This window comes from Pinus tabuliformis, chromosome X (genome assembly GCF_031772625.1).
Source record: "Pinus tabuliformis cultivar Carrire ecotype Pingquan chromosome X, CPIR1, whole genome shotgun sequence".
In the NCBI taxonomy this organism is placed as follows: Eukaryota; Viridiplantae; Streptophyta; class Pinopsida; order Pinales; family Pinaceae; genus Pinus; species Pinus tabuliformis.
The window spans coordinates 159,094,306-159,111,470 of record NC_142308.1 but is presented as its reverse complement, the minus strand read 5'-3'; the positions used below and the strand labels follow the sequence as shown (position 1 = coordinate 159,111,470).

The 17,165-nt window shown below is 40.7% G+C and overlaps 1 protein-coding gene across 3 annotated transcripts in view; it reads left to right on the top strand.

Annotated features, from left to right (window-relative positions):
* LOC149138939 (putative CoA ligase CCL8) overlaps positions 1–17,165 on the top strand; it is a 286,441-nt gene that overhangs the window by 9,937 nt on the left and 259,339 nt on the right. Inside the window, exons 2-3 of one of the 3 annotated variants that reach the window (XM_089446836.1) lie at positions 12,923–13,104; positions 13,500–13,712. In XM_089446836.1, coding sequence (XP_089302962.1) covers positions 12,928–13,104; positions 13,500–13,712 — 390 coding nt within the window. In that variant the 5' untranslated portion in view covers positions 12,923–12,927. Of the gene's footprint in view, positions 1–12,875; positions 13,105–13,499; positions 13,713–17,165 lie in introns of all 3 variants that reach the window. The other 2 variants (XM_089446834.1, XM_089446835.1) reach the window with 2 other exon arrangements.

Sequence of the window (17,165 nt, the reverse complement as noted above, 5' to 3'; positions counted from 1 at the left end):
TCACCAGAAATTGGGGAGATTAGGAAGGATTTGTTAGCCAACTCTGAGAAGTTTAAAGAAGATAAGGCTAGGCAAAAAGAGTTAGAGGCTGAAATGGGAGGAAGAGGAATATACAAAAAATGTTGGCTACCAACCCCCATTTTGATTTTGAGGGTTCTTTCTCTATTCCTTGTACTGATGCATCCAACCCCTTCTGATATGTTCCTCCCTCTTTTGAGTCTATTCAAGAAAAGGGTAAAGGGTAAAATGAAAAAGGGTGATATGAATATCAAAAGTTATTTCATTGTCACACCCTCCTCTCCATTAGATGCACATGGTCCTCAAGCTAGTAGAAGTCATATGCAGCCCATTTTAGATGACCATTGGAAGAAAGAATTGAGGGAGATTGCTTGTGATTACATTTGTAGATGGTGGTATGATGTTGATATCTCCTTCAATGCTTCTCATTCACCATATTATGAGCCTATGTTTGATGCCATACATGTTGCTGGAAAAGGCTTCAAAGGCCCTACTATGCATGAGCTAAGGGGGTATCGTTTGTAGAAAGAAATTGCCTCCATTAATGAGTATTTGAAAGATTTCAAGGACTCATGGGCAAGAACAGGATGTACCATCATGTTAGATGGATGGACCAATGTTGCACGAAGTGGGGACGAAATGAGGACGTTTTTTGGAAGCGGGGACGCGGAAGCGTCATTTTCCAAAAATCTAGGAAGCGAAGCATCTGCTATATATATATATATTTTATATTTTTTTTTGCATTTATATTCAAAACAAACATCCCAAATACCAAATTAGTTGTAGAAGACATGAAAACATGCATATTTTTGCATAAATCAAGATAGATATGGCATCCATGATTCCATTGTAGTTACTAGTATGTACGTCAATGATTAATTATTCGAGCATCAACCATCTATATTCTAGCAATTACAAACATACATCAAATTTTTAAGCATATTATAAAACATAAAACATTTAAGCATATTATAAAACATAAAACATAGAGCATATTATGATTTATCTAGCAAGTGAGCAACTGTCAACATTTGTCATGTCCAAAATTCAAATAATATTTTTTACAAAATAGGTCACTTGGTCACCGCCAAGCCAAAAAGGTTCAAATTCACAAGCCTACAAGTGTAATGATTAACCTATGACAAAAGTAGTAAATTGTGAATATATCTACTAATCTCTCCTCCTTCCACCACGAAGAGAACGTGGCGGTGGGCCTCCACGTGGTGGCAATGAAGAAGATGGTGCCTGTGGAAGTTGTGGCACTGAAATTGATGAAGACGAACCCCTTGCTGTTGGTGTTGAACCATGGAACCTAGGAACCAAGGGACCAAATGGGGGTGGCATATCAACACGATCATCATCATCCCGGAATCGCTCAAAAAATTCATACAAAAAAAAAACATGGAGGAAGCTCGCGATCCGTACTTCGAAGCTTGACGCTTCGTACTAAGCGTCGTTCGAAGCGCATTTCGGAAAAATCAAAACGAGTTTCGGTCACACGCTTCCGAAATTTCCAGGAAGCGTGTTTATCAGCCTGAAACACATTTCGGTTTTTTCGAAACGCGCTTCGGACGACACTTCCCCACGCATCCGTACGGATCACAAATCAGGGTTTTGATCTTGGGGGGGGGGACGTTTCCTACAACATTGGGATGGACTATTCAAAGAAACCGTACCATCATAAACTTTCTTATCTTCTGCCCACAGGGAACCATGTTTCTAAAATCAATTGATGCATCTGATAAGGTAAAAGATGGACAATTGTTGTTTCAACTATTGGATGAGGTTGTTGAGGAGGTGGGGGTGGCTAATGTTGTTCAAGTCATCACAGATAATGCCTCTAACTATGTTCTTGTTGGTAAACTGTTAGAGGAAAAACACAGAACCATCTTTTGGACCCCATGTGCTGCACATTGCATAGACCTCATGTTTGAGGATATTGGAAAATTAGATTAGGTCAAAAACACTGTAGATCATGCCAAAAGCATAAGAAAATTTATCTATAATCATTCATGGATTTTGACCATGATGAGGAAACACACAGGGGGCAGGGATATTATTAGGCCTGCCATTACTAGATTTGCTACTCATTTTGTGACATTGCAATCTATGCTTTCACAACATAAAAACTTGCAAAAGATTTTTTCCAGCGAAGAATGGAATCAAAGCTAGTGGTCTCACAAACTAGAAGGCAAAGAATTGAAAAAGAAAGTTAATGAAGAAATATTTTGGAGAAAGGCAGCAGAGATTGTGAAGCTTGTTGAGCCACTGGTTAAGGTGTTGCGGTTGGTGGATGGGGAAAAATTTGCTATGGGCTTCATTTATGAGGCTATGGATCAAGCAAAGGAGCAAATAAAGAGGGCATACAAGGATAAAGTGGCTAAGTATGGGCCCATTTGGGCAATCATTGATGAAAGATGGAAAAATCAACTCCATCGCCCTATATATGTAGCTGGGTATTTTTTGAACCCATGGTATCATTATAAAGCTAAGGCGACAAGAGCTTTGAGGGGGGAGGTTAGAGATGGTTTGATTCACTGCATTGATCGCATGATTCCATTGGAGTGTGATCAGCTGGAGATACATCGACAGGTCACAACCTTCAGCAATGCCTCAGGTACCTTTGGGAAGAACCTAGCAAGGATTGCAAGGGAAGCAGATGAGCCAGGTAAACAAAAATTTCAATTTTCAAATTTTTAATACTTATTTTGTTAAATCATTTATAATTTGAAAGTTGGATATAATTTGTAATTTTGTTGAGCTAATTCATTACACTCCTATGTTTTTTGCAGCACAATGGTGGGAGGCTTTTGGTAGCCATTGTCTTGAATTGCAGAAGTTTTCAATTCGTATTTTGAGTCAAACTTGCAGTGCTACTAGGTGTGAGTGCAATTGGTCTGTCTTTGAGAGGATTCACACAAAGAAGAGAAACCGTTTGGATAAAAAACGGTTAAATGATATAGTCTATGTCCAATGCAATCTTCGGCTCAGACGCAACCTATTGCTGAACAAAAGACCTGATTCAGATCCCATTGTGTTGGAAGACATTGATCCAACATCAAATTGGGTAGTGGAGAGTCATCCAGCAAAGTTTGCTTGTGATGAGGATATTGATTATGAATTACAGACAATAGCATCACATTGAACAACATGTTCAATTGAATGCAAATCCTGATCCACTTGTACCAGCCTCAACCTCAGAGCCAACAAGTCCTCCAGTTGCAGGCGCTTCCTCTGCTTAGCCACGATAGAAGGGCATATCTCGTCTATCTCATCTTATAGCTGCTGCATAGCCTAATAGTGCTACCACTTCTATAGTGGCAGTTGGAGATGATGATGAGGAGGAGCCATGGGGCCCCCTGTTTGACAATGATCCAGAGATTGATCCAAATGATCACAATTTACTTTTGTTGTAGAGGCCATATCTAGCCTTCTTGGTTATGTGTTTTTGTTTTGATCTCTATGTCATCATCATGTATGTATTGGACAGTGCACTGGGTGCCATTTTGATATAATGGATATATTCACGAGCCTACTTTGATCATATGTTGTCTTCTATCTATATTCTGATACTGTGTGCTTGGAAACATGAATGAAAATCTTTAAAATTATGTTTTTTATAAAAAAATAAATATTTAATGTATTTTTTACAACGACCGAGTAATTGAAATTGAGTTGACCGAGTCGATATCGAATCGAAGTCAGAGTCGGAGTCGACCCTCGGCCGAGTCGGAGTTTTAAAACATTGGGTATATCGACAACCATAGCGAAGTCTTCCTCCATCCCGGAGGAAAGTCTATCGATCTCTGCTGAAGCTGCCTGTTGGTCCTGCTTCTTCTCATTGCCCTTCTTCTTGAGATGACACTTGGTACTATAGTGATTGAGCTCACCACAACTGAAGCACTTGACCTTTGACAGGTCCTCCTTATTCTTCCTTTGCTCCCCTTACGCTTGATTGGGACCCTTTGATGCGAGGGCCACATTCTCCTCCTCCTTTACCCGCTTCGATTTGCTGTTAGTAATTACTACCACTGATGGAGCTCTTTAACAGAGCTTGTCTCAACTCCTCCCCCTGCAAATCGGCCCACATTTTACCCCAATCTGGTAGCCTATCTCTGCCCAATATGCTTTGTACAAAGACCTGCCACTCCTTTGAAACATTGTTGAGTGCCAATTGCACTAGCTCCATGGGTTGAGGCGCTGCCCCAAAAACTGACGGTTGGTCTTGGACCTCCTGAATCTTGGTAAGGAAGGGGTCTATGTGTTATGCTCTTAACCTGCAAGACGATACAAGAATACCAAATATGCGTAGAAATATACCCAGAACATAGAACAATGAGAAATAACAGCAGGTATTTTATTATTCAGAAAGTAATGTTCACTTGCCTCTTCGAGGGGGCAACCTCCAATAGAGCAGAGCTCGATTACAAAATAAGACACGATGCTCCTCGCAGGGAGTCTCTATCCTTTATATATGACTCATACATGCAATACCATGGTTCTTATTAATACCATCTATCTAATACCATGGCCCATTTGCAACTAACTGTGGTCCCGTCATTAAATGCGGGTTAACCACTTACAATTATTAATATGGGCTTTATTGACTCTTTACTTAACTATAACTATGACTCGATCCTACTACATAAATAAGGGGGTTAGGGTGGGACCCTAACATGCCCTCCCCCTTAAGAATAGCCTTGTCCTCAAGGCTGAAGCTGCAGAAACTGCTGAAGAATAGTGGCTTGTTCCCAGGTTGCATCTTCCAGAGAGGTGTCTTTCCACTTGACGAGGACTTCCTTGATCATGCGGCCACACAGGTGCCGTTCTCGTGTGTCGAGGACCTGTTCAGGTTGGAGCCAGATTGACCCTTCTTCATCCAATTCAGGTAGACTAGTTTGAATTCTGCAATTGTTCCCAATCACTTTCTTAAGGCATGAGACATGAAAAACTGGATGGATTTTTGCAGTGGGTGGCAAAGCTAGCTTGTAGGCCACTTCTCCAATGCGTTGAAGTACTCAATACGGTCCGTAGAATTTTGGAGATAGTTTCTGACAACCGTTGTCTTTGAGTGATGTTTTCTTATATGGTTGCAGCCTCAAAAATACCTGACCCCCTTCTTGAAATTGGCATTCTGAACGATGCTGATCTACCTGTTGCTTCATGCGGTTTTGAGCTTGATGAAGATTCTCTCTAAGATGGGCGAGCATGGTTGTGCGGTTCTATAGGAGTTGATCCACTACTTGTACCTTTGAGCACCCCTTGATATAAGAAGTAGGGGAAGGAGGGAGTTGACCATAAACTGCTTCATAGGGAGTCACTTTGGTGGTGGCATGATAGTTGGTGTTATACCACCATTTAGCTAGAGGTAACCACTGTACCCAAAGATGTTGCTTTTCTGAAGTGAAACACCTAAGATAGGTTTCCAGACATTTGTTGACTGTTTCAGTTTGACCATCCGTTTGTGGATGATAGGAAGTACTGAGTTTTAGTTGGGTACCTTGTAGCCTGAAGAGTTCCTGCCAAAAATTACTGGTGAAGATCGGGTCACGATTAGACACAATAGAAGTGGGCATGCCATGCAATTTGAAGATCTGATGCATGAAAGATTGAGCAACCAAATTCGGTGTAAAAGGGTGGGGTAGGGCGCAAAAACGAGCATACTTAGAAAGTCGGTCCACAACCACCATGATGACTGACTTGTTTCCTGACTTTGGAAGACTTGTAATGAAATCCATAGAAACCTCCGTCCATATTGATGCGAGGATGGGCAATGGTTGTAGTGTGCCTGGTTCTTTGATTGTCTCCCATTTGTGGCGCTGACAGACATCACATTCCGCTACAAAAGTAAGAATGTCCTTTTTCATGCCTGTCCAAAAAAATGATCTTCTAGTGCAAGTATACGTCTTCTGAAAGCCTGAATGTCTTGTTGTGGGGGTTGAGTGCAACTCCGCCAAAATGCGGCTTTTGAGGGTGGATGTTGGTGATATTACGACTCTGTCCTTGTAGCAAAGAATCTCATCCTGCCACGAGTAGCCCTTGGTGGAATTTGGATCTGCCTGCAATTGAGTAATGAGTTGGGAGAGCCAGGGATGTGAAAACCATTCCCTGCGAGCCTCTTCAATCCATTCTGGAATGGGAAGGGAAATTGCGAGCAGGGTACTTTCCTCCTCAAATTGGCGAGATAATGCATCTGCTACAATATTTTCGCGCCCTTTCTTGTAAATGATCTCATAATCATATCCCAGCATTTTGGCGAGCCATTTATTTTGTTGTGGTGAGGATAGGCGTTGCTCCAAAAAATATTTAAGACTGTGATGGTCTGTGCGGATTTGGAAACGTCGCCCCAATAAGTAAGGTCGCCAGGTATCTACTGCATGTAAGATGGCCATCATTTCCTTCTCATAGGTAGATTGTCCCAAATTCTTCCCACTTAGTTGTTGGCTTGTGAAGGCCAAGGGTCGACCTTCTTGCATTAAGATCGCCCCAATACCCGTACCCGAAGCATCACATTCAATGACAAAAGATTTGGTGAAGTCGGGTAGTGGTGAAGGTTGAGGCCAATCCTGCATTGCCTGGATCTTTTTGGGGTCCACCCTGACACCTTCACGCCCCACAATGTGGCCCAAATACTCAACTTCTTCCATGCCAAAAGAACACTTGGACATCTTAACAAATAATTTATGCTTGCAGAGCAGTTGCAAGAGCAGATCTACATGCTGAAGATGTGCAGCCCAAGTGCAACTGTAGATGAGGATGTCATCGAAGAAAACAAGGACAAATTTTCTGAGATATGGTTTGAGGAGGTGGTTCATAAGGCTCTGAAAAGTAGATGGGGCGTTACAAAGACCGAATGGCATGACCAGGAACTCATAATGGCCTTCATGAGTTTTGAAAGCAGTCTTTGGAATGTCGACTTCTTTCATGCGAATTTGGTGGTAGCCTGAGCGAAGATCCAGCTTAGTGAAGAATTGAGCCCCATTTAGTTCATCCAGCAAATCATCAACAACCGAGATAGGAAATTTATCTTTGACTGTCAACTTATTGAGGGCCCTGAAGTCTGGACACATACGCCATTCCCCATCTTTCTTGAGCACCATGACCACCGGTGATGAATAAGGACTAATGCTGGGACGAATGACTCCTGCTTCCAAAAGTTCCTTGATTATTTTTTCTATTTCATTCTTTTGGGCGAACGGATATCTATATGGGCGCACATTTGGTGGTTGGGCCCCTGGGACCAAAGTGATGCTATGATCATGTTCCCCTCTCGAGGGTGGAAGCTCATGAGGCTTGTCAAAGACTGGCAGATGGTTATTTAAAATCTGTTGCATCTCAGGATGAATCGGAAGAGAATTGGGTTCGATGGCCTAGATGGCATTAAATTGAGCTATAACTCCATGATGGCCCTTTTTTAACAATTTTTCCATCCTATGTGAGCTGATGATAGAAGGAGCTCCCGCCTGGAGTCCGCGGAGGGTATGTGTGGAGTTGTTCTGCTTAAAGCTCATATATAACTCCTGGAAATCCATTGTGATTGGCCCAAGTGTGCGAAGCCATTCAGCACCGAGGACAATGTCGCATCCTCCCATGTGTATGGCAAACATGTGGGTCTTCAACTGATAATCCCCCATTTGAAGTTTGACATTTTCACAGCGACCTTCACATTTCATTGTTCCCCCATCCGCAATTTGGACTTGGAAGTTAGAAACTGCTCGTACAAAACAATGCACTGCTTCCGCGACTCTTTGATGGATAAAATTATGTGTACTTCCACTATCAATCAAGACTACTACTGGGCGGTGCTTAATAAAACCTCTGATTTTGAGAGTTTGAGGTGAAGAAATCCCTGCCAAAGCATGTAGCGAAATAACTGGTTCGTCAGGGACATTGCCCTTCTGGTTGTCCTCTTTGTCCTCCTCAGGTTCCTCAAGTGGTGGGGCTTCCTCTGATGAGCTGTAATCAGTAGCATCAATTTGAAAGAATTTGGGCTCCTTGCATTTATGACCCGAGGAGTATTTTTCATCACAGTAGTAACATAATCCCTGCTTTCTTCTTTCTGCCATTTTTGCAGGTGACACCTTTTGAACCTTAAGTGTTTGAGTAGTGTTGTGAGCCTGTGGGGGCAACCCTTGGCGGTGAAATTTGGGCGATTGGACTGGGCCGCTAACGCACGTTCAACTTTACGAGCTACCTTGCAAGCCTCTGACCATGTGGGAGGGTGGTGCAGTCGGACGTGAGCTTGTATGGCCTCTTTAAGACCACTGATAAAACATTCCGTGTAGAACGCATCTTGGAGACCCATAGTGCGGAAAGCTAAGGCTTCAAAGGTTGTAATATATTCATCCACTGTGCCAGTCTGTCGGAGCTTAGTGAGACGACCCAAAAAAGCAGAGTCATGGTCAAAGCACTCTATAAGAGCTTTTTTGAAGGTGTCCCAAGTCAAGGGCCTTCCATTGCAACGTTGATGCCATTGCCACCATTGCCATCTTTCATTGTCCAAGTACATGCTCCCCACCATAAGCTGAGTCTCATTATCTAAGATGTAATTCAGATTGAAATACTGCTCCATTTGTGCTACCCATGCTGCTGGGTGAGAACCATCAAATTTATGCATATCCAGCTTGGGTGGTCGCAGACGGGATTGTTGGTGGGTGCCCCAGAGGTGAAGAGAGTGGCTAGACTCACCCTCACTATGATCATTGCCAATATACGCCTCCTCGCGGGCTTCCGCCTTGCCCTTAGAGAGTGCATTAGTTATTGTCGTCAGCTGATCTTGGAGGTCTTTCAAGGATTGTTCAAGTTTGTCGATCTTCTCATTGGCCATAGCTTGAGCTCTAGTTTCTACCATGCACCGATCCGATGTACTGGAAATTTGGGACCGCCCGAATTTTTTTTGGCACTAACAATTGAATGGTACCACCTTGCTCAGCTCGTCGTCCTGATTCTTGGGCTAAATCACTAATAAGCGCCCCGGGGGGTCTCAGACTTTTTTTTTTGGTCTTTTGTTTATATTTCTGAAAACTCCTAACGGAGTTTTACTCCTTGCTTAGGAATATTGCAGTAGTCGAATCCCCAGAATGTCAATGCTGCGAAAAGTCTTGCGAAAATCACGCCCCAGTATAGGAACCCACACAACTACTCAAATCTGGATGGCGGCTCTGGTGGATCTGAGAGATTTGAATGGCTGATCGGATAGATCTGAGTGGCAGAATAGATTACTGCTGTAGATCTAATGGATCTAATAGATCTGAATGGTTGTTCTGTTAAATCTGAGCTACGGGACTGATTTCTGCTGCTGCTGCAAACCGCACTTGCGAGATCTGATCTGGCAGAGATTATGCGTGATCCCGAGATAGAAAAGGGAACTATGGTCTCGAGGAGTGTCAGGTGCTACAGATCGCAATATACATAAGGGTCTGACAGTAGTACTCGACCCAATTTTTCAGGGCACTAACCAAGGAGGATCAACCGTACCTTTAGCCGTACAACCCGACTACCCTATCGTACGGGCGAGTAATCTCTCCGAGTGCTGTTCTCGGTGTATTGTAGTAGCAAGACGGCCGACATTTTATCTATGGCGAGGTTTCAAGGGAGCTAGGGGGCTCCCGATATACCAGAGGGTACTTGGAAGACAGTCCGTGCGCGGTTCTGTCTAATATGCTACTACTCGAAGGGGTACCCATAGGAGTTACAAGGGAGTCCAACAAGCGTGACCACCTCTTGTATTTCCCGCGTGCATGCCTCCCCAAATCCGCAGGTTTATGCGCTCAACGACAGATCCCGTGGTTTAAAGGCGCCGGAACACGTCTCTAGCAAAAAAAAAAAAAAAAAATTTGCTAAAAAATGGAGATCCCACCGACCCTGGAAAGCGCTCTGATACCACTTGTTATGTTCTTAACCTGCAAGACGATACAAGAATTCCAAATATGCGCAGAAATATACCCAGAACATAGAACAGTGAGAAATAACAGCAGGTATTTTATTATTCAGAAAGTAATGTTCACTTGCCTCTTCGAGGGGGCAACCTCTAATAGAGCCGAGCTCGATTACAAAATAAGACACGATGCTCTTCGCAGGGAGTCTCTATCCTTTATATATGACTCATACATGCAATACCATGGTTCTTATTAATACCATCTATCTAATACCATGGCCCATTTGCAACTAACTGTGGTCCCGTCATTAAATGCGGGTTAACCACTTACAATTATTAATATGGGCTTTATTGACTCTTTACTTAACTATAACTATGACTCGATCCTACTACATAAATAAGGGGGTTAGGGTAGGACCCTAACATTATGCCTTCTCCTTTCTGCATCCGAATGAGTCTCAGCTTCTCCTCTAGGTACATCTTCTGCTGCTCGGAAGTACTCGGGTACAACGTGGAGAGAGCATCCCACATCTGCTTGGTAGTATCTTTGCCAGCTATATGTGAAACAACATAATCCCGGAATCCATCTAGGATCAATCGTTTTGTCCACGCCATCTCCTTCTTGTATTCTTTTTGCTGATAAAAATCTTTAGGAACTGCCACCACTACATCAATATAAGCTTTCAGGTCATATTCATTGAGAAGAAAGGACATCCTTGCCTTCCAGATGACGTAATGGGAAGCTCCATCCACCCTGTGCTGATCATGAAGCCCAACAGTCGCCATCTCAACGAACTGTCGAAAACTTCCTCTTTCCTTCTGCTTGGCTGCTACTCAGTTATTCGCACTCCCTATTGGAGTGAGAAGATCTGCTCACAACTACTGCCGATCTGCAAGGAAAATCAAACTTCTTGAGAGTAGAAGTTCCCTGAGTAAAATTTTCCCTCTGTATGTGCCCTTCTCTCTTCCACCCTGACGCTAGTTTTGCTCTAGCGAACTGCTGCAAAAACCACTATGTCTAGCTAGGGATCTGCCCAACGAAGGTACTGAGCTGCTCCCTCTGCCTCTAGAATTACTCGATTTGGAAGGATCAAATTTTTTTGCCCCTCTCAGAAAAATCGATCTTTCCTCAAGTATAGAGTTCAGGCTTCTGTGATCCATATCAAGTTTGTGAGAGATTTTTCAGCGAAAATCACATGGAATATCATTTGTCGACGTGTTTCCTCAAGTAACTTAGCTTCTTGGCAAAATACTGTGCTGCCCTTAGGAATTTTGGCCTTCTGCCCTTGCTAAGTGGCCAAATTCCTTTTCTTCATTTTTCTGAGCTCTCCGGCTGATCAACTGCGCTCTAATACCATGTAAAAATTCCAAAATGGAACCGTATTGCAACAACTGGTATTATTTCTCCTAATTGTTAATTAATTTAACAATTTATTTGCTATGACAAATATCGAAATAAACACACTGCAACCTTCACAAATAAAATACTGCAGAAAAATAATGCGTTGGAAACTGAGCTAGCACACACACATAAAATTAGCACAATTATTTTTGGACAAAAGTCCCAGAAAAACCCAACTTGAGAAAACCGGTGCAACAGTGAGGGTTTTATTATTATGGAGCAGTGAGAAATTCTGAGTACAACTTGATACCGAAATATGGCAATTGTATAGAGAAAAATACTGGCAAAAATCTAGTGAGGAATTGGATAATTTGAGATTTGTTTTAAGATTATGGTACCCTGTTGATGCTATTGATTTACCATATGACACGGTTGTTGACTAGATTATGGTAACTTGTTTTACCATGTGTTACAATTGTTGACTAGATTAATGTAATTGGATTTGTTATAATTCCTTTTTAGAGAAATTTGTCAACATGAGAACATTTTGATAGTCATTATGAATACGTCCCTAGTTGAAAGGGAGTGTTGAATTTTTGTGGCTATGGTCGGTCTTTATAGATAATATTTTAACTGTTGATGTGTTTGAAATAATAAATAAGGCATGTTTTTCATGACCTTGTTAAAAGAGAAAAATAGATGACATGTTCTTCATGTGGGTTCTTAAAAAGATAAAATTTGAATTTTTGGCTCCAAGAAACCAAGTTGGCCCCAGTGAAGAGGCACCCATTTGGATAACATGATCTCTATATATGTGCCATTCGACCTCCTCATCAAGCAAGTAATTTCGAACCTCTCGAGGCAGAAAAGATAAAACGAGCTTGAGGTAGATAGAAAGGTTAAATCTGCAGCAAGCAGAGAAGATGATTATGAGGTAGACCGAGCTGAGGAAAACTGAAATTGTTATCTCTATGACAGACCAAAATTCTGAGGCACCATCAGGCCGAGTTTTTGAGGTGAATTGGAGTTGCAGGATCGAGTTTATTGGGTGCAGAAGCAGGCCAAAATTCAGCCCTAGCAGACCTAATCAGATCAAGTTTAGTGGGCCTTCTGTATTTATGAACTTACTGTGTTTATTGCTGAAAGACAAGTATATATCTGCTATGCCGTTTATTGATGGCTATGCATGAAAGTGGATATACAGTTAAATAAAGAATTAGGACTATTACATTGTGAAGTATTATTGCTTCTTTGGAACTTCCCATTAAACACATATTTTGCCGTCTAGGATTTTTTCAGAATTCTGAGCGTTGTTCAAGCATGTTCAAGTCAAACTGTTTGCCTCTTGGATTTGCAATCTTCCAAAGCCAAATGAAGTCTAATTATATGTAGAAGATTGAACACATTGTAGACACCCTTTCCCTATTATGAACTTACTGTGTTTATTGCTGAAAGAAAAGTATTTATCTGTTATACTGTTGATTGATGGCCATACATGAAAGTGGATATATTATTAAACAAGGAATTGGGACTATTACATTGTGAAGTATTATTGCTTCTTTGGAGCATTACTATCTTTTATGCTGGTTGACATTTGTTATATTTCTAAGCATCTTTTTTCAGATTGACATCTTGCAGTTCTCCTTGTTACATGTTTTCAGACTGTGTGTGAAAATAACTTGCAGAATTCATGGAGGTAGTTAGAGCAGCAGCAAAGCTGGGCCCAGAAGCTCAAAGAAAAGTGGCACTAACAGTATCCCACAAGAGCTACAGCTATAGCCAAATATTGAAGACTGCTTTGGAGTTGTCAAATGTTTTGCGGGCAGACCATTTTCTGTCAGATATTCATGGAGAGCCTGCAGAAGATGTAAGATCAGAAGTTCCTATCTATCATGCATTGGTTTTAGTTGCCTCTGCTTCTAGATGTTTTGCCACATAAAATGACTGCTTCCCTTATTTATGATTGCCAATATCAATGATATGGATGGATGCATGATATAGTGTATAGACAACTTCTGTTGATCAAGTACCTACATCTGGAGAATAGAGACATGCCCAACTATTAGTTGTTTCTTTTGTAGCACTCTTTAGAATATATTACTGTAAGGACTTTCTGCAGGTAGAAGGATGACATAAATGAATTCAAAGGACACTAGGAATGTTGACAAAGTTTCTAATTTATTGCATGGATTTTGCATCCTTTTCTTCTTAGGATGTTAGTATGAACCAGGCTGCTTCACGTTTGGCTGTTTTGTCTATCAGGATTGCATAGAGAAGACAGACGTAGCAGTTTCACATCTTGAAAAGACAATAAAGAGAAGCAACAATCTAGATGGGGCTCGTGTAGGGATCATAGCAAAACCTTGTGCTGAGTTTGTAGCTGGCATGTGGGCTACCTGGATTTGTGGTGCAGTTGCAGTTCCATTGGCTCTCAGCTACCCAGAGGCAGAGCTTCTCCATGTCATGAATGATGCGGTTTGTGCAACCATCTTCTCTCTGTAACTTGATCCTTATATCCTTTAGATAAAAAAGAAACTTCCAAATAATATGGCAGGGGTACATATCAAAGAATGGATGCTTGTTGGTCCATGTATATTACAAACTTCTCTCATTCATAATGTTCTTACTGCTGCATGCTTAACAATGTTGTCTTATTCCTTTGTATCTGTGGCTTCAATAGTCTAACACCTATGCCTCAGGATAAAAAACTTATACGCTCATGAAGATGATTAGTCCAAAAGGTTTCAGTATTTTTAACTATTCATAATCAGTTTTAAGTGCATATATTAGACTCTTCTATAGAATGGTTACAATACAGCAGCCAGTTTTCGTATCTGTGACACCAACTTTTGTGAACTACATCACCTTAAAATTTGGCATGTCTTGTAGTATTCCAAAAGGCCATTTCTACATGGATCTAGTCTTACAAGCATGAGATCACTTGCTTAGAGGTGTTACTCACTTTTTTTCTATATATAATTTAATTTATATAAAAAGTAAAAGGAAATGTTCTTTAAAAGGAAAATCCTTAAGAAGAGCACATGATTCATCAATGGAATGGAAAATAAAAAAGGAAAATATGATAGCAAAAGTAATTTGAAAGAATAGGGAAGGCAGTTGAGAAGTAGTTGGAGGAGTCGGGGCCAATACAATGGTTTCAATTCCATGTAGTGAGTTATTTAAGAAGGATTTCAAATACAGGAAATGGGGAAGAGAAAAGGATGTATCTGTCACATCCATATATTTTCATTGTTGAATTGTTTAACAACATGGAACTTTGAAACTAAAAGTTCTGCCCTTGTAATGTCCCCATTTTTAGTTTCCTCTATAGTATAACTAGGATGAATTTCCAGGGTACATGATGGCCAAGTCACAGGGGTAGGATTATGTCATTAGGGGTCTTGAAGGTGTTTGAGGAGTTTTATGGGGTACAATGACATTCACTTGGCGTATTCCATCACCAAGGCTAGTTTCGCACATTTTGCTTTTGATTCAGTTGCATTCTGATAATTCCCGTAAAACGAGGTTATTATTGAGCCTAACATTAATTAATTACTCTAACGGGCATTTCAAGAAGAATATTTGATGGAACACCCTGGTGTAATAGCTCGTTAGAACCAGAATGAAGAGGTCTACAGGATGAGATGTTGAAAAGTGACTTCCAGTGGCCAGAGAAAGAAGGGTGGGTGATTTACCATTTTTCCCAGATTAAAAGTGACTGTTAGTAGTCACTTAATTAAATAAAAGAAGGGGAAAATGATTAATTGAAAGAAAAAGGCGAAGAGTGACTTAGATGAAGTCAAGGAGGAGCTTCTAGAATAATAATAAAATAATAAAATAAAATACTTATAGAATATTGGAGATATATGTATCGGGCCTTTAAAAGGAGGAGGAGGATATCATTTGGGACATCTTGGATTTGTGCATTGTCTTCGTGAGAGGTTTCAAGAAATTGGTTCTCAAGGTTTAGGTAGCCCCAGGACGAAAACCCTTGGGTGATTTGGTGAGATCAGATAAAAACCCGTCTCATCTCTTGGTGAATTCATCCATAATTCATAAGAGCACTTATCGGTTGCAATACAATTTTGGGAGGTCAGATCTAGTGTTGTCGTAGCTATATCTTGAGGCCATATTCAGTTTGGAGGATCCAATTTAAGCTATCCTCCAATGATTTGTAAAATTAGTTTTTATTAATATAAATAAAGTTGAGATTCCTACATACGCTTATTGTTTGTTTTTGAGTTGAAAATTTTTATATTGAAGTTTATTTGTTTGTTGCCAATTTCCTGATTGCAAATTGTAAATGTTTATTAAAGAATTTACAATAAGCAAAATTGTGAAGAAAATTGACTAAATAAAAAATTGGTATACTACAGTGGTATCACAGCTAAGTTGTTCTGCTAGCTCTGGGTTTCTTATTTGCAGATCAATTTGTAGCTAAGTCTGTGGGATTATTTTATGGGAAGTACCAAAGGGAAATTAGTTTCGGTGATTCTCCACAATCATCCTAGCTAGAATCTCGTCAATTTCAATGGTTTCCTACAACTATGCTAGTTGGCTTACTGTCATGTTTTATTTTTTATTTTTATTTTTTTACCTTTTTACTCCAAAAATGGTGAATCATCCCTCATGGTTGACATCATCATCTTGAATCCTATTGGTTCTTATAAAGTTGATTTTGGTTGTACATTTTTGTTTTGAGGCCCGTTTTAGACCTCAAAATTTCTTTAATGGTTTATGGTTGAGCCAAGGAATGCTGCTCAACATGTGTTGGAGTACCAACATGGAACAATTGGTCATTACATAGTTAGTTATGGTACAATTACAGGAATTCAAGGATTCATTTTGGGCAAAGAGTGCAGAAGGCAGAAAGAGTTTATTAGGATATTGCTTCAATTCGGGCTCTGTTATGTACTGGGATGAGCAAGAAACAAACATCTGTCACACTCAATATTGCAGAGGCTGAGTATATTGCAGCTGGATTGACAAGTTGAGAAGCAGTATGGGTTCAAAGGCTACTTGAAGGACTGTCTTGATTAGGTGTAGGCGACAACCACGATGACAAGTCGAAGCACATCGAGATCAAATACCACTTCATCCATGACATGGTGTAGAAGGTGTTGATCAGTGGTTGTCATTGATGTCCACCCAAACAGCACCAGGGGCTACCTCGATCTTTCATGGGCATTTTGACTTGACAACTTACTCTATTCTGAGTCAAGGATCTTCTAGATGGATTCTACTTGTCGAGATGTTTCCATTGATATATGGCATGCCATATAATTCTTCACGGTTTGAGAGATATTTGTGTTTGAAGTTAGTAACCCCAGTTAGTGGGCTAAAACCCTATGGGGTTGTGGCATGGCACTCATAATTGGTTGTGGTCATTGATAGTCAATAATTAATAATGTTTCTTTTGCTCTTAAATCCCTCCAACATTCACTTGTTGAGGACCCTCTCAACTCAAGACATTCATATAAATAGTGACCCTCATATCCTCCTCTAGTAGGGATTTTATGGCTTCAAACAGGCCATCGTGGAATTTCGCTTTAATTTTTTTTATTTCTCTGCGAAGCTGAAATTAAAACCCATTTGAGCTGAAATCTTGATGAACCTCGTGACCAAATTTCAAATCTTGGTTCACTATATTTTCAGAGATATGATCTAAGGAAGTTAAGGTTTTTGCAGGCTCCCGAATTCCATGTCAAACAGGTGACATTGGGAAAATCGTCATAACTTTCTTCTATGAGAAATGGATTCAAATTTTGTAAATAGTGACAGAAAGAGGATAGACTATAGTTTGTTGGATATCATTTTCAGGGCCGAAGGTTGCAACCGTGACACGTGGCACTTCGTACAAGTTCGCTCTACTGAACCAGTCTATAATCAGGTCATCGTGGGAGATTGGTCATAACTCTTTCTTGAAGA